General features: G+C 41.1%; 1 protein-coding gene and 1 long non-coding RNA gene across 7 annotated transcripts in view; both read right to left on the reverse strand.

Annotated features, from left to right (window-relative positions):
* The window catches only part of MAPRE2 (microtubule associated protein RP/EB family member 2), a 100,308-nt gene that overhangs the window by 21,055 nt on the left and 63,016 nt on the right, over nucleotides 1-16,237 (reverse strand). For all 6 annotated transcript variants that reach the window (XM_083823438.1, XM_083823434.1, XM_083823436.1 and 3 more), the window contains 2 exons: nucleotides 7,778-7,923; nucleotides 5,559-5,772 (listed from right to left, as the gene is read on the reverse strand). In XM_083823438.1, the coding sequence (XP_083679564.1) occupies nucleotides 5,559-5,772; nucleotides 7,778-7,923 (360 nt within the window). The remainder of the gene's footprint in view (nucleotides 1-5,558; nucleotides 5,773-7,777; nucleotides 7,924-16,237) is intronic.
* On the reverse strand, nucleotides 11,132-12,827 carry LOC310893925. The gene is made up of 2 exons (XR_014579412.1): nucleotides 12,743-12,827; nucleotides 11,132-11,998 (listed from the first exon to the last, which is right to left on the reverse strand). It is a non-coding gene; the product is annotated as an uncharacterized lncRNA (long non-coding RNA).

The following is a 16,237-nucleotide window of genomic DNA, read 5'->3' on the forward strand; positions in this document are numbered from 1 at the left end:
CACGCTTATTGTTACAGCTACACTGGGATGCAAGAAGCTGTTCAATTTAGGGATGCATGGTGGCACTAGTGATGACAACTGATGCTTAATGGCAATGAAATGACCTCGGACAAAATCTGACTCAACTTCCAGCATCCCAACACGCAGCAGTGCAGCTGCCCGGTTATTCTGTGGTACTGGCTTCCCTCGGGGCTGGCAGGACCCCTCTCTCCTCAGCTCCCCACACGTCCACCACTGCTGGCTCCAGCAGTCTGATGAGCTCTGTGCTCATCTCCGCTGCTGGCAAAGAGACGTTTATACAAATACCTGAAAATGAAACACCGACCAAAACATTTTGACCGAGCCATCCAAACAAGGGCATACAATGGAGTCTACTTGTCAGATGAAAAAGTTTTGTTTGTGGCATGACTGCCCCAGTTCATCTTTAGCAGGAGATGATTTCACAGACAGGAACTGACCGCAGCCTTCTCCCCATCATAAATGAAGACTTCTCTTTAGATTTAAAATAATCAAAATTTAAATGTCTAACATTAATTACTGTCAACTGAAACCCTATTTTCTCTAGAAAAATCTTCAAAGATGCAAGCGTTCATGTTCAATGGATGAAACGATTCCACATAGGCCTAACAGAAGAAAACATTTTAAAATGTCAAGTGATCCAAAAAAATACCACAACCCTAAGAATTATAAAATTCTGTAACTATCTGCTTAGCCATCCCCAAAGGAAAAAAAATCTGAAAAAAATCTTGAAAGTATATTGAAATACGAAAGATCAAGCAAAAAATGTAAGTAAGATTTAAGTAAGGTTCCCATAATACGCTTAATTTCAAGATGGCAAATTTCACCTTTGTTTTTCAAGCAGGGTTGTCTCATTCAAAAAAAGCCCCCTTGCTCCTGCACTGCAAGCAGCATTGCTACATGGTCTAAATTCTCTGTCTCAGTGGGTTTAAAAATTAAACTCTCCTGATGCAGGTAGAGGGAGTGCATCTGTATGAAGGCTGAGCCATTTTTCTCTCCACCTCGGACATGCTGTTCCTCACCTCTTTGGCCTCACATGAACTAGGCACAAAAGCATTTTAAATTTGTCACCTCGCAGCTCTTCCCATCTTCAGCTCTACCACACTGCTCTGGAGAAACACACCATAACAAAACAGGGGTTACCAACTGCCTGCAAGTTGGGAAAAATGTGGCATGTTTTGGTGGAAAGCAAAGAAAAATGCATTGGAATGAGCTCTCTGGTCCCCCGGGACACTTAATCATATCGCCAACTGCTACAGTAAAGACTGGTTTTGTTGAATATTTTTACCCCTCAAAATTAATCTGCAGCACTTCTGCAAATTAAGGGTATACCATTTCCCTAAAGGACAGTGGCATTTTTCTTGCGTAACTGGCTCTTCGATGGCGTACATACACACACATATATATATATAGCATCCGTGTACAAACAGTTCATTCTGCCCTGGTTATTTTCCCTGTCATAGCACGATTATTTTTAGCTCTCATGTGATCCGCCAGTATTTTCCAGCTCTGCTTTAGTCATCCTGCTCTCACAGAATATTTCAAAAATAAAAAGACAAGCAGCCTTCAGACCTAAGGACCTCTCACATTTTTAGCTTATAGGTAAATAATTTTATCGAGCTGTCTTTTACCCAAATATTTTTGACACTCCATACCCTGCAAAAAGCAGTGCTCTGTGGAGATTCGCTCCGATACACAGGAAGGCTTACGTAAGCCATTAGCTAAAATCCTGATGACCGGATCAAAATTTTCAATTTGGTCAGATGAAGCTTTTCTGCCCCCCCTGCCTTTTCTTCCCCCCCTTACAGGGAGGATTAGAGCCAGCACGAACATTTTAATCCCTTACCATAATTGTGACTCTACATCTGTAGGCTGTTTAGCACTGCACTAGAGAAAAGCAGGAGCTGTAGGACACCCAAAGGCTCAGGGCTGGCAGATGGCATCATACCCAAAAGCAGCTGTGGCACTGCTGGCAGAGAGCCCACGTGGGTGGGCTGTGCTGCTGGTTCCCCTCCGCAAAGGACGAAAACTCGTTCATCCCCCCCAGCAAGGAGCTGCATTTACCTGTTACCCCTTGCTGTTTCTAGAAGAAAATACGCGTTACCAAAGCCATCCGTCCTCCACATCACTGCCAGCTCCTCAAGAAATTGTCTGTCTCTTGAGAAAGATGAGGCAGCACGAGGGTGGCACACAGATCAGCTGTGGGGGGGGGATGATTTACGCTGCCATCTCCGAGCTGTGCTACCCTTGACACACGCTGACTCTTTGGGCTGAGTGCCTTTGGAAGGGGTAGCGAAATGGCTGTAGGTGTGCTCTCCGATTAGCACAAGAATTGGTGTGTTTTCAGACTTCTCAAGTTCTGCTTTGTTTTAACAGCACCTTGAAAAATGAAGTCAAGGCCACGCTTGGCATTTGCAGAGATTGCAGGTAAATACTCACCTAGAGGTACAGAAAGCAGCTACCAGACACAGGGGGTCTGTCAAGCTTTAGTGTCAGATTAAAACACCCAAAATAATACTAACTCATTACAGCTACCATATTAGGGTAAGCTTTCAGAGTGCTCTCTAGGGATTTGACCACTTTTTTGGTAACTGAATCGTGTATCTTAGTCTACCTCCGAAAGGACGGTGCTAGAACCCCAGTTATGAATAATGAGAGAGATTAGCACCTCCTAAATCACTCAAAAACAAAAGCTCTGGCAAAGAGCACTGGAATAGCTCTTCCGTGGAACAGTATGAATCATCCGAAACACACGTGAAATAACTAGCAGCTAAATATATTATTCCCTTAAATATGTATATACAACAATTTGGAATAGGCGTATTTAAAGGTCAGGGACAAAAACAAAAACACAATGTGAATGAGTGCCCATATGTCTACTTGCTCCTGACACTAAACAGAAGATGCATACACGTAGGTGTGTCTGCTGCATGCTGTTTAAAAAACTTTTGGATTATGTTAAAAGATCTGCTGGTTTCTTAATTTTATAGCACTACTGCATCTTTTTGTTTTGTTAATGATCTGAAATTCATTACAATTTCAAAGCATCACTGGTAAAGTAAAGCAAATCACACATTAAAAATAGCATAAAGAAAACGTACAGAAATGGAGGCAAGCTACTGTGGCAAACTGCAATTGATGCTGGCAACCGTTTGCCACATTGGTGTAAGAGGTTGTTACATCAAGGAGCCCACAATGTTTACTGCTCCCACAACAAAGTCAGTGGAAATAGAGCTGTGCCCAAAACCTCAGCCATTTCACTGAAAACCCAGGGTTGTGGAGTAACAAAATAAATCGGCATTAAAGTTATAGATAGCTATTTAAACTATGCCACCTGACGTTGCACTTACTTGTGGACATAACATTCCCTCTTTGTGATTGTATCATCGGGGAAGATGAAACTCCAGATGGGGAAGACAATTCAGTTGTTGTAGAACTCAGAAGAATTTATATTTTTTTGCCTTTTTAGTATAAATTAAGATTGTTTTATGCACACGTGCAGTGTCATTACAGTTCCTATAACAACTGCAGTGAATACTTCACTTCCACTGAGGTGCACACGTGCATGCACAAGACAGAGGTACAGAAGCACATCTTTGATGAACATTTCTCAGCTACCTGGGACTTGCTCCCACATCCTACCAGCTGAACCCCAAACGGCAGGAGCTGAGGCACACACGAGCCTGCGGATGCAAAGAGCCCTCCTCCCTGAGCGTCCTATGTCAACAGGCACCCTGCAAGGGCTCCCATTCTTTTAAGCAATCAGGCGACAAGATGATGTGAGGTGAGACACGAAGACACAATACATCAGTGAAATTAAAACACGCTCAACTGGAAATTGAATAAACCCATGACTGACACTTAACTGAAACAGTTCTGTTCAACACAAGAAGCAATAAAAGACAGAACACTCCTCACCTAGCCCCATGCAACTCTATACCCTTCTTCCCTGGCTCAAAAAACCTACTAGTGTCCTTCCTATCATAATTCTGTTCAATAATTAAATTAATAATTTAATACTTAAATAAACAAGGCAGCTTTCCATGAAAAAGCTAACTTCCACAACCATAAAATCTTGACAGAAATCATCTCAGTTGTCCTACTCCATGCAGAAGGTATGGTGACTTGCTTATACAACCAGCAATAGGACATGAGATCATTGCATTAACATCCAAATCAAGTGGCTGCTTCCACTCCAACAGCAATTCTATTTCTCTAGGATTGTCACCTCCACAGCTTTAATTTGGATGATGTATTTGTGACTTAAGTAAAAACAAACCATTGGCAAGATGACTTAAACATATTTTTTAATACAAATCTATATTTTCCAATTTCTCAAATGGACCACACCATGATATTAGCACTTGTTGTTTCAAGACACCACACAGGAAATTATACCATAGCAAGTTCTGAAATTCAAAAGTTTAGATGTAAGATAATGCAAAACAAAGATGTTAAAAACAGAACTTTAGAAACTCAGAGCATCACTGGCCCACTATTTGGTGCTCCACTTACTGGGAGCACTAAGGAGATGAAGGCAGCTGGCCAAACATGCTCACCACTGACGTCAGAAATGATCAGAGCAGAACGGGGAAATCTGTGTATGATTCCAGAGCTTAAGCCAGTCTAAAACTGAGGTTGCTTGCCCCTTTTGCCAGCACCAGTTTATATCTGAGCCCATGAGAGAAGACAGGTCACAGAATTATGCCAACTGAAAATCAATCATTATTGCCTGGGTTAGCACGAATAAGGTAAACCCAGGACACATCAATAAAGGAATTAAGTGTGCATACATGTGTGCTTCTGTGTGTATGAACCTACATATCTCCAGGCAACCAACCCCAGCACCACTTGTTTAGTGGTTAATAAAAAAAAAGTTATCTGTTCTCTTGTTCACTTAACTCTCAGCTACCAAGAAAAACAGCATCTGTTTAGTGACCAGTAGTGCTCGTATTACATAAATACAAAAGATCAGGCTTAGTTGTTTAGTCCTGTTGCCGAAACACAAAGCAAAATGTCTGAAGATAGGCTTATCTTCAAGAAAGAGCTTTGTTGGTTACAAAGGGGACTAGTGTACCTGAGCAATAAGCATGTATGAAAGCACAATTTATATATTTTCTTTCTAGACCACACTTAGGATTTTGACAACATAAAATTAAAAATCAGCCTGTTACCAATTTCCTGTATGGGTGGAATAGTGTGAGAAGAGCACTCCCCATATCCTTTTCTTGAATATACGTGCCCACACCATCACCAATGAGAAGTTTAAAAGCCTTTTTCTCCATCATTAGACACCACTAGAGTCCACAAAATTTATATCAAGGGTTCAGTGGGGGAGGCCCTACAGCTGATAAAACTGGGCCAAACTAGAGAGCAACATGAGAAGTTAACTTCTGCTACGTCAGATGCTAATCCTATGACAACACACAAAGAATGGCCTGTGCACACAAGGAAATAATTTCTAATATTTAGTTAAAATGGGTCACAGTTTATAGTCATTTTTCAGAGACAGAAATGGAATTCTTTATGACGCAAAATACCTGCAGTGGGAGAGTTTGCATGGTGAGACTTTTTGGGCAGGTTAAAGATCTGTTCACCAGGATCTGGTGGGGGAAGAGCGTCTTGGCCTTGTCGAGCTTCCACAGGGTCATATTCCTTTCCATCATAGTTAGCATCAAAGAACTTCTTAAACCATTGAATGAAATCTAAGTTGTCTTGGAAGCGCCCTTTGACCAGTTTTTCCACTGGAATTACCTGGAAGTTAGAATAAAGGTTCCAGTAAAATGTCATTCCATTTTTAAGTTAATACACATAATTATTTGAAAAAAAACAAACACCCCAAACTTCTAACTCTTTCAGCATATATTCCTCTGACACAGTTTTCTTCCTAAAAGAAAGCAAATTATGTTGGAATTGCAAGTGGTCTTAATGAGAAATAAAAGTGAAATAAAATGAAGACCCAGCCTTTGAAGTAGCTACATGGTATATGCAAGCCTTTAAAACTGCTCTGCCACAGAGTTACTCCTTTCTTATTGCAGCAACAGCCCTTGTGAACGAAGCTGTTCTTGGAGTAGCACTCTACTCAAGTAAGTGGGGATTTCTGTTTTTAGATAGATTTGCTTCAGCTGGGCAAACTAATGGTGAACAATTCTTCAAAAGGTCCAGACAAAGTTCCTTGCTCTCTGTTGTACTCTGTACTACAAAAACCCAGCAGCTTTTCCAAGACATGCTGAAATTCAAACCAACCTACGTTTTGGCAGTACATGTTCATCATATGAACTAACCCTGAGGTTTTAACCTTGTAATTTTTTTCCATTCCATATATAGCTATACATAGAATAGCTTGTTGACCTGAAAAGGTTGACTAAAATGCCTATAAACTTTCAGTAAGACAAAAGAGAGGCTATGGGGATGTCTCCATATCAATGCCCTACATTTTTTTCATAGAAATGAAGCTTCCAAGAGGTGACTTGCGGCAGTGTTACAGTGTAAGGAGGTAGTTCTATAATGCTCTGCAGGAGGCGCAAGCTTCCCAGATGTTGTGGGCAGGCAGGGACTACCAAAGGGAATGCTGAAGAAGGATGACTACCTTGCTTTGCTTGATCCATACAGCTGATTAAAAAGCCTGGTTAAATATTAATGCCTCTTGAATGCATTCAAATTTCAACTGGAAAAAGGGTACCTAAAGCTGTTTTAATTTTCATTTTGTCTTCAAGACTAAGACAACAATAAAGCATTTTGTAAGTCTATGATACTCCTATAAAGATTCACATAGTATTTTGTATATCTTTTCCTCATTGTTCCAATTGTATTTTTTTAATGTTGCATTGACAGAGTAGAGGAAGTTTTCTGCCTATACAAAAATTGACAGTGTTCAACTTTATTGGGCCTTCTGATGCTTCACTGTCAAATCATACTGTAAATAGAAACACCCACAACTTTTCAAGAAATAATGAGGGTTTTCCACTGCTTTATGAAAGTCTTGAGGGACTCTCTAATAAGGCTGTTTAAGTTTCAGAATAAGGCAACAGTGCAGAATCCTAAAGTGATATACAGGCACCTCATTAAAACTAAAGTATGAGAACATGATTTTTCATTATTCATTTTTATCAGCACAGTAATTTATATTTGTGAGTTCATCAAACTCACAAAGTTGAGCACAAATCCAGTTCCTTATGGTTGTACAACAACCATTTCTAAGAGACCTCCATTCTTAACTTTAGAAAATTACATGTGCGGGCCAACCTACCAAATCACTGGGTAAATATTCCAGCTCTTGAATACTTGAAATTCCTTAAACCCAGCTTTGGACAAGAAACATGGAATACTTATAAGATCAGCATATTTCCAAGTAATTTTGTTGGAAATTCAGGTCATCAGTAATTTTACGGTATCTCAAATTAAGGTTCTGGTGTTCAATGATGGCAAAGAATTTCCAACAGATGGTATTTTCTCAGAAGGGTCTCTGATATTAAGAAATAATGAGGTAGGCTCTACTATTCCTCAGCAGACACATGGACTCAATTTTCACTTTGTATCTAAATGAAGCACGCCAAATTTCTTCCCTCATGCCCAAATACCCTTTTCAGATGATGAAAGATCAGGAACATCTTCACATACAACTTGTAACTCCAGTTCCAGTCAAAATCTGAAGTGGACTTAAGTGCTTTGAAGTTTGTTTCCCCTATTTATTGACTTTACCCAGCTTATACAGCTTGTGAAGCTTGAAGTGATTGAAATACAAACACAGAATGCCTACCTTATCCACATTCATTCTTTTAAACGATGCTTGCAGAAGCTTGAAGTTGTGAATGTATTCATGCTCCAGCTTTGCTTGAAACTTTACTTTCTTCAAGCTAATGCACCCTGGGAACAACATGTCCATGAACTGGCAGTATGCTGCTCCTGTAACAAGAGAATGCATTGACATTAATCCAGATGCACCCAGCTAAGACCAAGCGGCATTTAATGTCATTAGCAGAAAGCATGAGCAGAAAGCAACCGTGCTGAATAAGTCTCTGCTGTGGTTGTTCAACTCTATGCACCCAAGATCTACTTGTCTAATGTATGATGAACAGTGTGACATACTCACTCCGTGGAGTTTTTCCATTCACTCTGGATGCATGCAGCACTGTTGTACAACAACTGAAGAACCACCATGACTAATGCAAAATGAATCTTTCTTCTATTTAAAACCGATGTTCTTGGAGTCCCTGTACACAGTAGGACTGTCCATACAGCGAGAAGATCACAGTCAGAATGGAAATCTCCTAATAAGCTCCTTCAAACTTCACAGCCCCCTGAATTCAGCCAAGCCAAGATCTTATTTTTTCTGGCAACTGAAGTTGGAAGCAATCCTATAGACTAGTGCCAATCAAGTCCAAGGCAATCATTCAAGATTACATCAAACCATGATTTAAAATAAAATTGCAAAGCTCCAGCTTGCTAAAGCACACTAGTCGTTTTCACCCCCTCTAAAAACAAGCTTCGTTACTGATCTTTATCGCCTGTGAAAAGCATTTAAATAAGCAGACTTTAGCACAGTCCACCCACTGCCCCTAATTTCAGAAGCTGGGCTGCCAGCTTTAGTTCTCACTTAAAAAAAACAAGGTCGCTAAGTTCAACTTTGAAGCCTATCTGAACTTATATATTAGTAGGTAGGGGTGTGTATCTATAACCAATCCAGCACGGAGTGACACTAAAGAACTTCTAAACAGCATACTGACTACAGCTAATAGGGATAGTCTTACCTTGTACGTAGAGATCTTCCCCCTACAACATTATCATGTCATTATCATTTGCAAAATAAGTCTTTATTGTTGACTAACTGAAGTGTTTGGAAATTAAGGCTCAAAACGTTCAAGGAAATCAAAGTAAAACCAATTTCAGTTATTCAGAAGAGAGTTTTCTAGTCCACAAATGCTTTATAATCAGCAAAGATTCACTAAAGCCCATTTCTGAAGCATGGGGTTGTCGAGGGTGTTAGGTCTCCACTTGAGCACACAGGCCACGTAAATCATCACCTGAATGCTCACGACAAGTTAAATTTCACTTCCACAGAAAGACTTTTGTGTTCTTAGTGCAAATCTGTTTCAATAAACTTAAGTGTCCAAAGCTCACCTATGAGAACTATTTTATAAAAAATACTCTGCTTATTGCTCATGCAGAAATCCAATTAACAAATTGGACACCTGTCTTGTGCGGTTTTACAGGAGTGGCAACAATAATTGAAACTAACACATTTTTCTCCATGGGTTTGGATGTGTTTCGACAGCACCAACTTTATACATCAGATAGCTCTCATTCTGCGTCCATTCAAGCATCGTATAAAGGGTTACAGAGCTTGTAATTTCCCCAAAAGAGAAACAGAGAATAAGAGCAGAGTCCAAAAACATTCCTTAAAATACTGATATGAAATTTGATTGGGGACTTAACAAGATCAAGCCATAGTGCTGAAAACCACTTCCGTTAAAAAAAAAATAAATCTCTTAATCTTGCCTAGCTTTGTGGAGGAAAACTGTCAAAAATATCTGATTTTCCAAGGACACCTTGTACTTAACTGTCTGCAATGGTTTTGATATGATTAGAAATCAAAAGTAAGATATTCCCTAAAGAAAAATAACCCTTCTGGCAAACTACAAACATCAGATGACAAAATTTGCATCTTCTTATATAAAGCTACATAAACAGAATTAGTTATTCAAACCTCATCCTTAGGAAGGGAACTAGCAAATATGGAGCAACAGAAAAATGACATTACAATTAAAACTACAGTTATACAGATAGTGCATGGCTTGACTACATTTATTACTGATTAATTTCATGCAAAAGGCTTATTATGCAATCATTTCATGTTATAAATTGAATCTATTCCTAACTCTGCCCTTTCATCCCCCCCCCATATCCCAATTATAAGCTTTACTCTGATATCTAAATAATTGCCTGGAGGTCTTGAAAATGCACTGTGCAACCTTTCATCTATATCCTTTTAGAGAACTAGAAGCCTAAAATGTTCACATGAGATTTCCTCCTCCTGCCCGTAATGCAAATTCCATTTGCTTGCCTTTAGACAGAGTCTTTCTTACTAGGTTTAAAGACTCTGGTTAAGACGTTTCCTTGTGTTTCTTTTCCTCATTCAGACGGTTGTTTCTGTATTTTGTGAGCCAGGAGGTGGTCCCGGGTCTGCACAGCGCTCGAGGGCAGAAAACACTGGCATACATCCACGTGACAGTACACACCCGGTCTCACACAATAATGAAGCCTGCTGCCAGACTCTTTCCCCAACAGGAGGATTTTATTACATCGACAAACGCAATTTATTAAAATGCTCCTTCCTGAAGTGCAGAGGCAACATACAAATACAGACTGAACTGAACACTACCAACTACAGAAAGACCAAAGAAACTCTTTGTGACTCCCAAACGGCAGAAGAGAAAGTTAAATGTATCATAAGAATTAACTGGGACTACCTGATTTTAGACATCAAAGATGTCTCTATATACACAGAAATACACTTAATATCATATAGGCATTATTTATTTAGAATTTTGCCCCCTAAAGCCTGTAGCTGTCACCCTGCATTAGGATGCCAGCGCAGCAGAACCAGGACACTGCTTTCTACGCTGCCAACTGTTGAGATTTCACGGAGGCAGCAGGAAAAGCAGGACTGTGGAAGTTATGCAAGATTGCAGTGCCTTCGCCTCACAGCCACAGCACATAGACACGCGGTCCTCTGCATGCTGGGCAGCACTTTAGGTCTATTCAATGTACTGTGCAACTGATGTTTCGATGCAGCTGCCCGGGAAAGGAATACCTTTAACATAACATACAGAACTGCAGCAGAGGTAACGATGTCATTGCTTCTGACAGATAGCTCTTGCATAATTTACATGAACAAATGGGTTTTTATGCCATTATGTTTTATTCAAGATTTAAAAAACCTCCCTACATTTTCTGGAAAAAAAACACACCCCCAAAAAAAACAGAACCAAGAAAACCTTACCCTAAACCTAACAAATCTCTGCACCAGACTACCTGCCCAACACTGCTCTCAGAGTACTTCTGTCTCTGTGACCAGGAAACTTTTGTATACATAAAAAAAGCTTTTGTATACATAAAAAAAAAGCAAACACGAAAAAGAAATAGTTTGAAATCTCTTCAAACAACAGATGAAAACTAAAGGTGGTGGCACTGCAGAAGAGATTACTGAATGTGGGAGACACGTCGATGTTAAAACCCTCCTACTCCGTATTAGCAAACAAGCAATTCTGAATCCCTGCGCAAAACCCCTTCCATTTTTCCATCCAGAATATTGACGCAGCCACCAATTACAAGAGATATTCAGGGGCCAGATGCCAAAACCAACTCGCAAACACAATTAGCGAGCGGGAACTCCACGCTCGCTTTCACGGTGAAGGGCGCGGCGGCAGCCCAGGAGGGTTGCTCCATCCAGCTGGCACGCCCGGCTACCAGCAAAACCGTTCTACTTGACTCGTTTTTAATACTTATAGGAAAATAACGGGGTGAAGTCACTATGGTGAGTCTTGGTAGCGTTGAATCTGGCGGGCACACTCCACGCTGCTGCTTCAGTCCGAGGGGAGGACTATGACTCATTTTCTTCCCCTCCTCTTCGGGAGGGATTTCGCTGCGGCCGAGATGGAAAAGCCAGGCAGCACCGCTGGCTTCAGGCACGGCCGCGTGTGGCCGGCCGCACTGCCAGCCAGCTCTTGTGCCGCTGGGTTTTGGGGCATTTTGGTGGGTTTCCTGGGCAGGCAGAGGGCAGAGGAGGGGCAGGGCTGCTGGCGCAGCATTCAGGCGCAGCAGAGCCAAGCAAGAAGTGAAAAGGTTGTTGTCAAGGCTAGATTTGCCTTTTTCTCCTTTCTCTCTCCCATCTTGAGGCTGATCCATCCAAAAATGTAAACTAGTGTTTTCTTGATAATCTGAGACGCTTCTGCTTCTGACTATTCCAATCACAAGGAAACTGAAGGAGACGGCAACAAAAACAAGAGAACACCATTCACTGCAAGTTTTTTCTGCTCAGAAAACCTCCTAGATTGCAGCTGAAGAGCAAGACCAGATACTTGCTTTTTTGAACAGGTATATTTATGTATTTATAAATGAAAATCACAGTATTATTTGCACACTATGAAATACTATAATATGAGCACAAGCATACCCAAGTTAATATTTGCCCTCTACAGGAGTAGTCAGGTCATTCTTTCACATCCTGTCCCTCCTTGTTCATCCCCCCATCCCTGCACCACATGGAGGCAAGACCTCAGCAAGTCACAAAAAACCACAGCAGACAACGTGGGAACACAAAGGGCCTGTGAAAAGGCAGGGCCTGGCTCTGTGTGTGGGTGCGTTAGTTTAGTCCTGAGGTCAAAACCACAGCAGAAGAAACTAAGCTCCAAACTAGAATTTTGCTGGAAACGTTTAATAGAAATTTGGATCTAAAACCAGCATGCAATTCAAGCTTAAGCGTTTTAACCGGGCCTCAGTTTGATTTTCAGACACTTATTTTTGAAATACTACATTTGTGAAAAAGACTGACTGTACCTTTTTCTGTAATTACATTTGTTGTTTGCTTTAAGGATTTTTTTTAAGATAATCTAAAAAAAATATCCTGTCCCATTAGACAGAAATTCCTTCAAATTATTCATTCACTCCAAAGTTGCAACAACCTAAGCACGCATTTGGAAAATACAGCATTATTTGTACGCACGTTAGTCATAAGTGCCTCAGCTCACTAGAGCGACGGTTGCTAACACTGATGGGAAAATGCACACACCCTGTGTTTCTGTTGCTGAGGGAACAAAAAAAGGGCAGTAACTTGCAAGGAGCATGCGTGACATAATATTTTTGATAAGAAATGGCGGAAAAAAGCAAAGACCAAAAGCAACAACCACTGTGTGCAGTACAGCAGCACTGCGAGCTTACCTTCTGCTTCCAACTTCCTAGAATCGCTTCCTTGGAAGTGACACAAAGGTAGGAACACAACAGGTTTCTGATGTAGGTATTAGAGTATGTGTTTTCATTTAGATTTCAAATACATGTTCTTCCATTATGTCACTCAATTTTTTCTTAAAAAGCTGGGCATGTCTGCGAGCTTAAAGTTGTGTTACCTATAAAGTTGTGTTACCTATAGCCCTGTCTGTGTTTAAGCAATGGTACAGCTCATGTTGAGCGCTCCATCGGAGCCACAGCCTTCCCACTTGTATCTGCACTTCTAGCAACACCTGTATGACCGAGGACATGGGTCAAACTTCTGTTTCTCCAATAAACAAAATACACACTGATTTAAGGGATTGCAGCCCATTTCCTGGTGAATGTTCGAGCCCACTGCAATTTACTGCCTTAGTGGTAGAGAAGCCAGATGTGCATCAGCGAAGCAATGCTGGCTTGAGCTTTGCTCTTTCCACTAAGCCTTGGGAGGGCACTTAAAAAAAAATTAAATAGAAGTGATCCAGATTAGGGTGCAGCCCTGCACTCCTGCAAAGAGCTGCAGGAGCAGAGCTCCTGTGAGGGCAGCGAGTGCCTGCATGCAGACAGCAGCTCTGCAGAGCAGCGCTGCCACAGAAAACAGCATCCAGAACTACCTACCTCCTACAGACCTTCCCCACCAGGACAGAGATGCATGAAACTGAACGATGTTTGCTTTGGAAACTCTGCTCACTGCAGGTGGGACTTTTGTGGGAGGCAATCCAGGATATCCAGTGATCATTTTAAATAATGGATAGTGGAGGGAGGTTTCCCCAGTGTAAGCTTGTATTCTCTTCAATATGTGCATCACTAAGCTTCTCATTAAGAACTCTGCTCCGTAAAATTTATACTTAATTTTTAGTAATAATTTATTTTGGAATTCATTAATTTTGAAATGGGCAGACCAGAAAAATTTCAGAAAACATAGTTCCCATTTAATTTAAAATAGCTGTGTAATCCATCTTGACTAAAAAAACCAAACATAGCAGGCAAAATCTAACAAGCTCTTTAAAAAGGGGGGAGATTAAGCAAGCAATGGCAAGTGACAACTTTGAGTAATTAAACAGATAAAGAAGCAAAAGCCTTGTTAAAGTTCTATTCCTCCTGAATTCTTAATGAATAACATTAAATTTATATATAGGCTGAAATATATATGTTTTATATATAATATATGTGTGTGTATATATATATATATATGGAAAGAGTCTAGCGGAGAGCCACAAAGACAATACGGGGCCTGGAGCATCTTCCCTATGAGGAAAGGCTGCGAGACTGAGAGACCTGGGTCTGTTCAGCCTGGAGAAGAGAAGACTGAGAGGGGATCTCATCAATGTGTATAAATACCTGAGGTGTGGGAGACAGAGGGATTTGGCCAACCTCTTCTCAGTGGTTTGCGGGGACAGGACAAGGGGCAATGGCCACAAGATGGGGCACAGGAAGTTCCGCACCAGCATGCGCAAGAACTTCTTCACGGTGAGGGTGACGGAGCACTGGAACAGGCTGCCCAGAGAGGTTGTGGAGTCTCCCTCTCTGGAGATATTCAAGACCTGTCTGGACGCCTACCTGGGCAGCCTGCTCTAAGGAACCTGCTCTGGCAGGGGGGTTGGACCCGATGATCTTTTGAGGTCCCTTCCAACCCCTTCAATTCTGTGATATATATATATATATATATATATAGGTATATATATATATATATATAGGCTGAAAGTCTCAAGACACTGTTTTGCAAGCTTCCCCAGAAAGTTTTGGAAACGATCTTAAATGCGATCATCAACATCCATTATATCCTCTAATCCTAAACATCATATGGAAGACATTACAGAGTCATTTACACTGAGCATCCTCTGTGTTGCAGGACCCCAGAGCAACATGCCAGTTCCTTGAAACATGGCTTGGTTTCACAGTGCATCGAGTCATGTTTTAATCACGTTTCCAAGCTGCTCTAGCGACCCAGACTTTGTGAGGTTGCAAACTGGAAAAAACAACGCTGAAAGATGCTTCAGCTCGGCTCAGCCTGCACTAACACACGAGGCTGTGCAGAAACCGTGCCGGCACCAAATGCCCCAGCAGGGTGCTGTAACGCAGATTTTAGTAATATACTTGGGTTTATACAGACACTGAGCAAAATACACATTCTGAGGCAGGAAAAATGGAACAAATCCTGTGCATGTAAGTCCCTCAGAAGAGGGGAGCAGCCCTCCTTGCTGCAACATGTCAGCCATCACAAGGGACAGTAGCCCACGGAGACTGTGTGAAGCTCTCCCCAAAATCCCAAGCCCTGAAGGCAGCACAATGCCACACGCAGAATGACATCTGCTGTGCCAGCACACCGCTCTCCTTGCTTTGAGATGGAGGGTGGAGTACCAAAAAACGCATCCATACAGTGCCCATGTATGCTCACAGGAGGTACACCAATTGAGATATGGTACCAGCTACACAAGTTGCCACACGAAAAACACCCAATTGCAACAACCAGAAAAGCATCAGTCTAAAATTTCAAAATGCTGAACCATATGCTCTTTTGATGGAATGGTCACTCATTAAAAGTCAGGGAGACGATAAAACACAGTAATCCTTGATTCTTGCATACAAATCCTGAAAGACAGAAGGTCTGTATGCACTGGAGAGCAAACAATCTGCAAGTTTATTACTGTATTGAGAATGTTCAAATGGGTGGGGGGCTTATTCTGAATCTCCTTCACCTCAAAGGCTTGCATGAGCAGAGCTAAGACAGAAATTACACTTCGCTTTAGGCTGCGTTTTCTTTTCTATATGCATTTATCATTTCTAGTTTCCTTGCTCATAATTTATATAGCTTGTGTACTTTGTGTTATTTCTTTGTAAGTGATGTGCAAGCCCTCTGTAGTCTCCTGCAACGTTCCCCTGGCTGACTCTTATTTTGAATATACTCTCATGTAGCAGCCAAACACTCCTGAAAAGCCTTGTAACAAGTTCACTCGGTATTCCCTACAGATGAAAAATGGCCTTAGTAAAGAAAATTCAGTTATAAGCTATTTAGTCAGAATTGTTTTTAAGAAGCCACTGTGTATTCATTACAAAAATAGCATGACTCCCAAGAAACAACAAGTGTCGTAACTCATTTGAAGCTCTTATTCCCCATGCATATGGGTGTTGCACATGGGCCCTAATATATTAAATCGTTTCAGTTTTTCCTCTATCATTCTTCACTCAGCTGTACCAAATTAAATGCTCCCAAGCCTACTGCCCATCTAAAGGC

Source organism: Anser anser, assembly GCF_964211835.1.
Source record: "Anser anser genome assembly, chromosome: 2".
NCBI classification, from domain to species: domain Eukaryota; kingdom Metazoa; phylum Chordata; class Aves; order Anseriformes; family Anatidae; genus Anser; species Anser anser.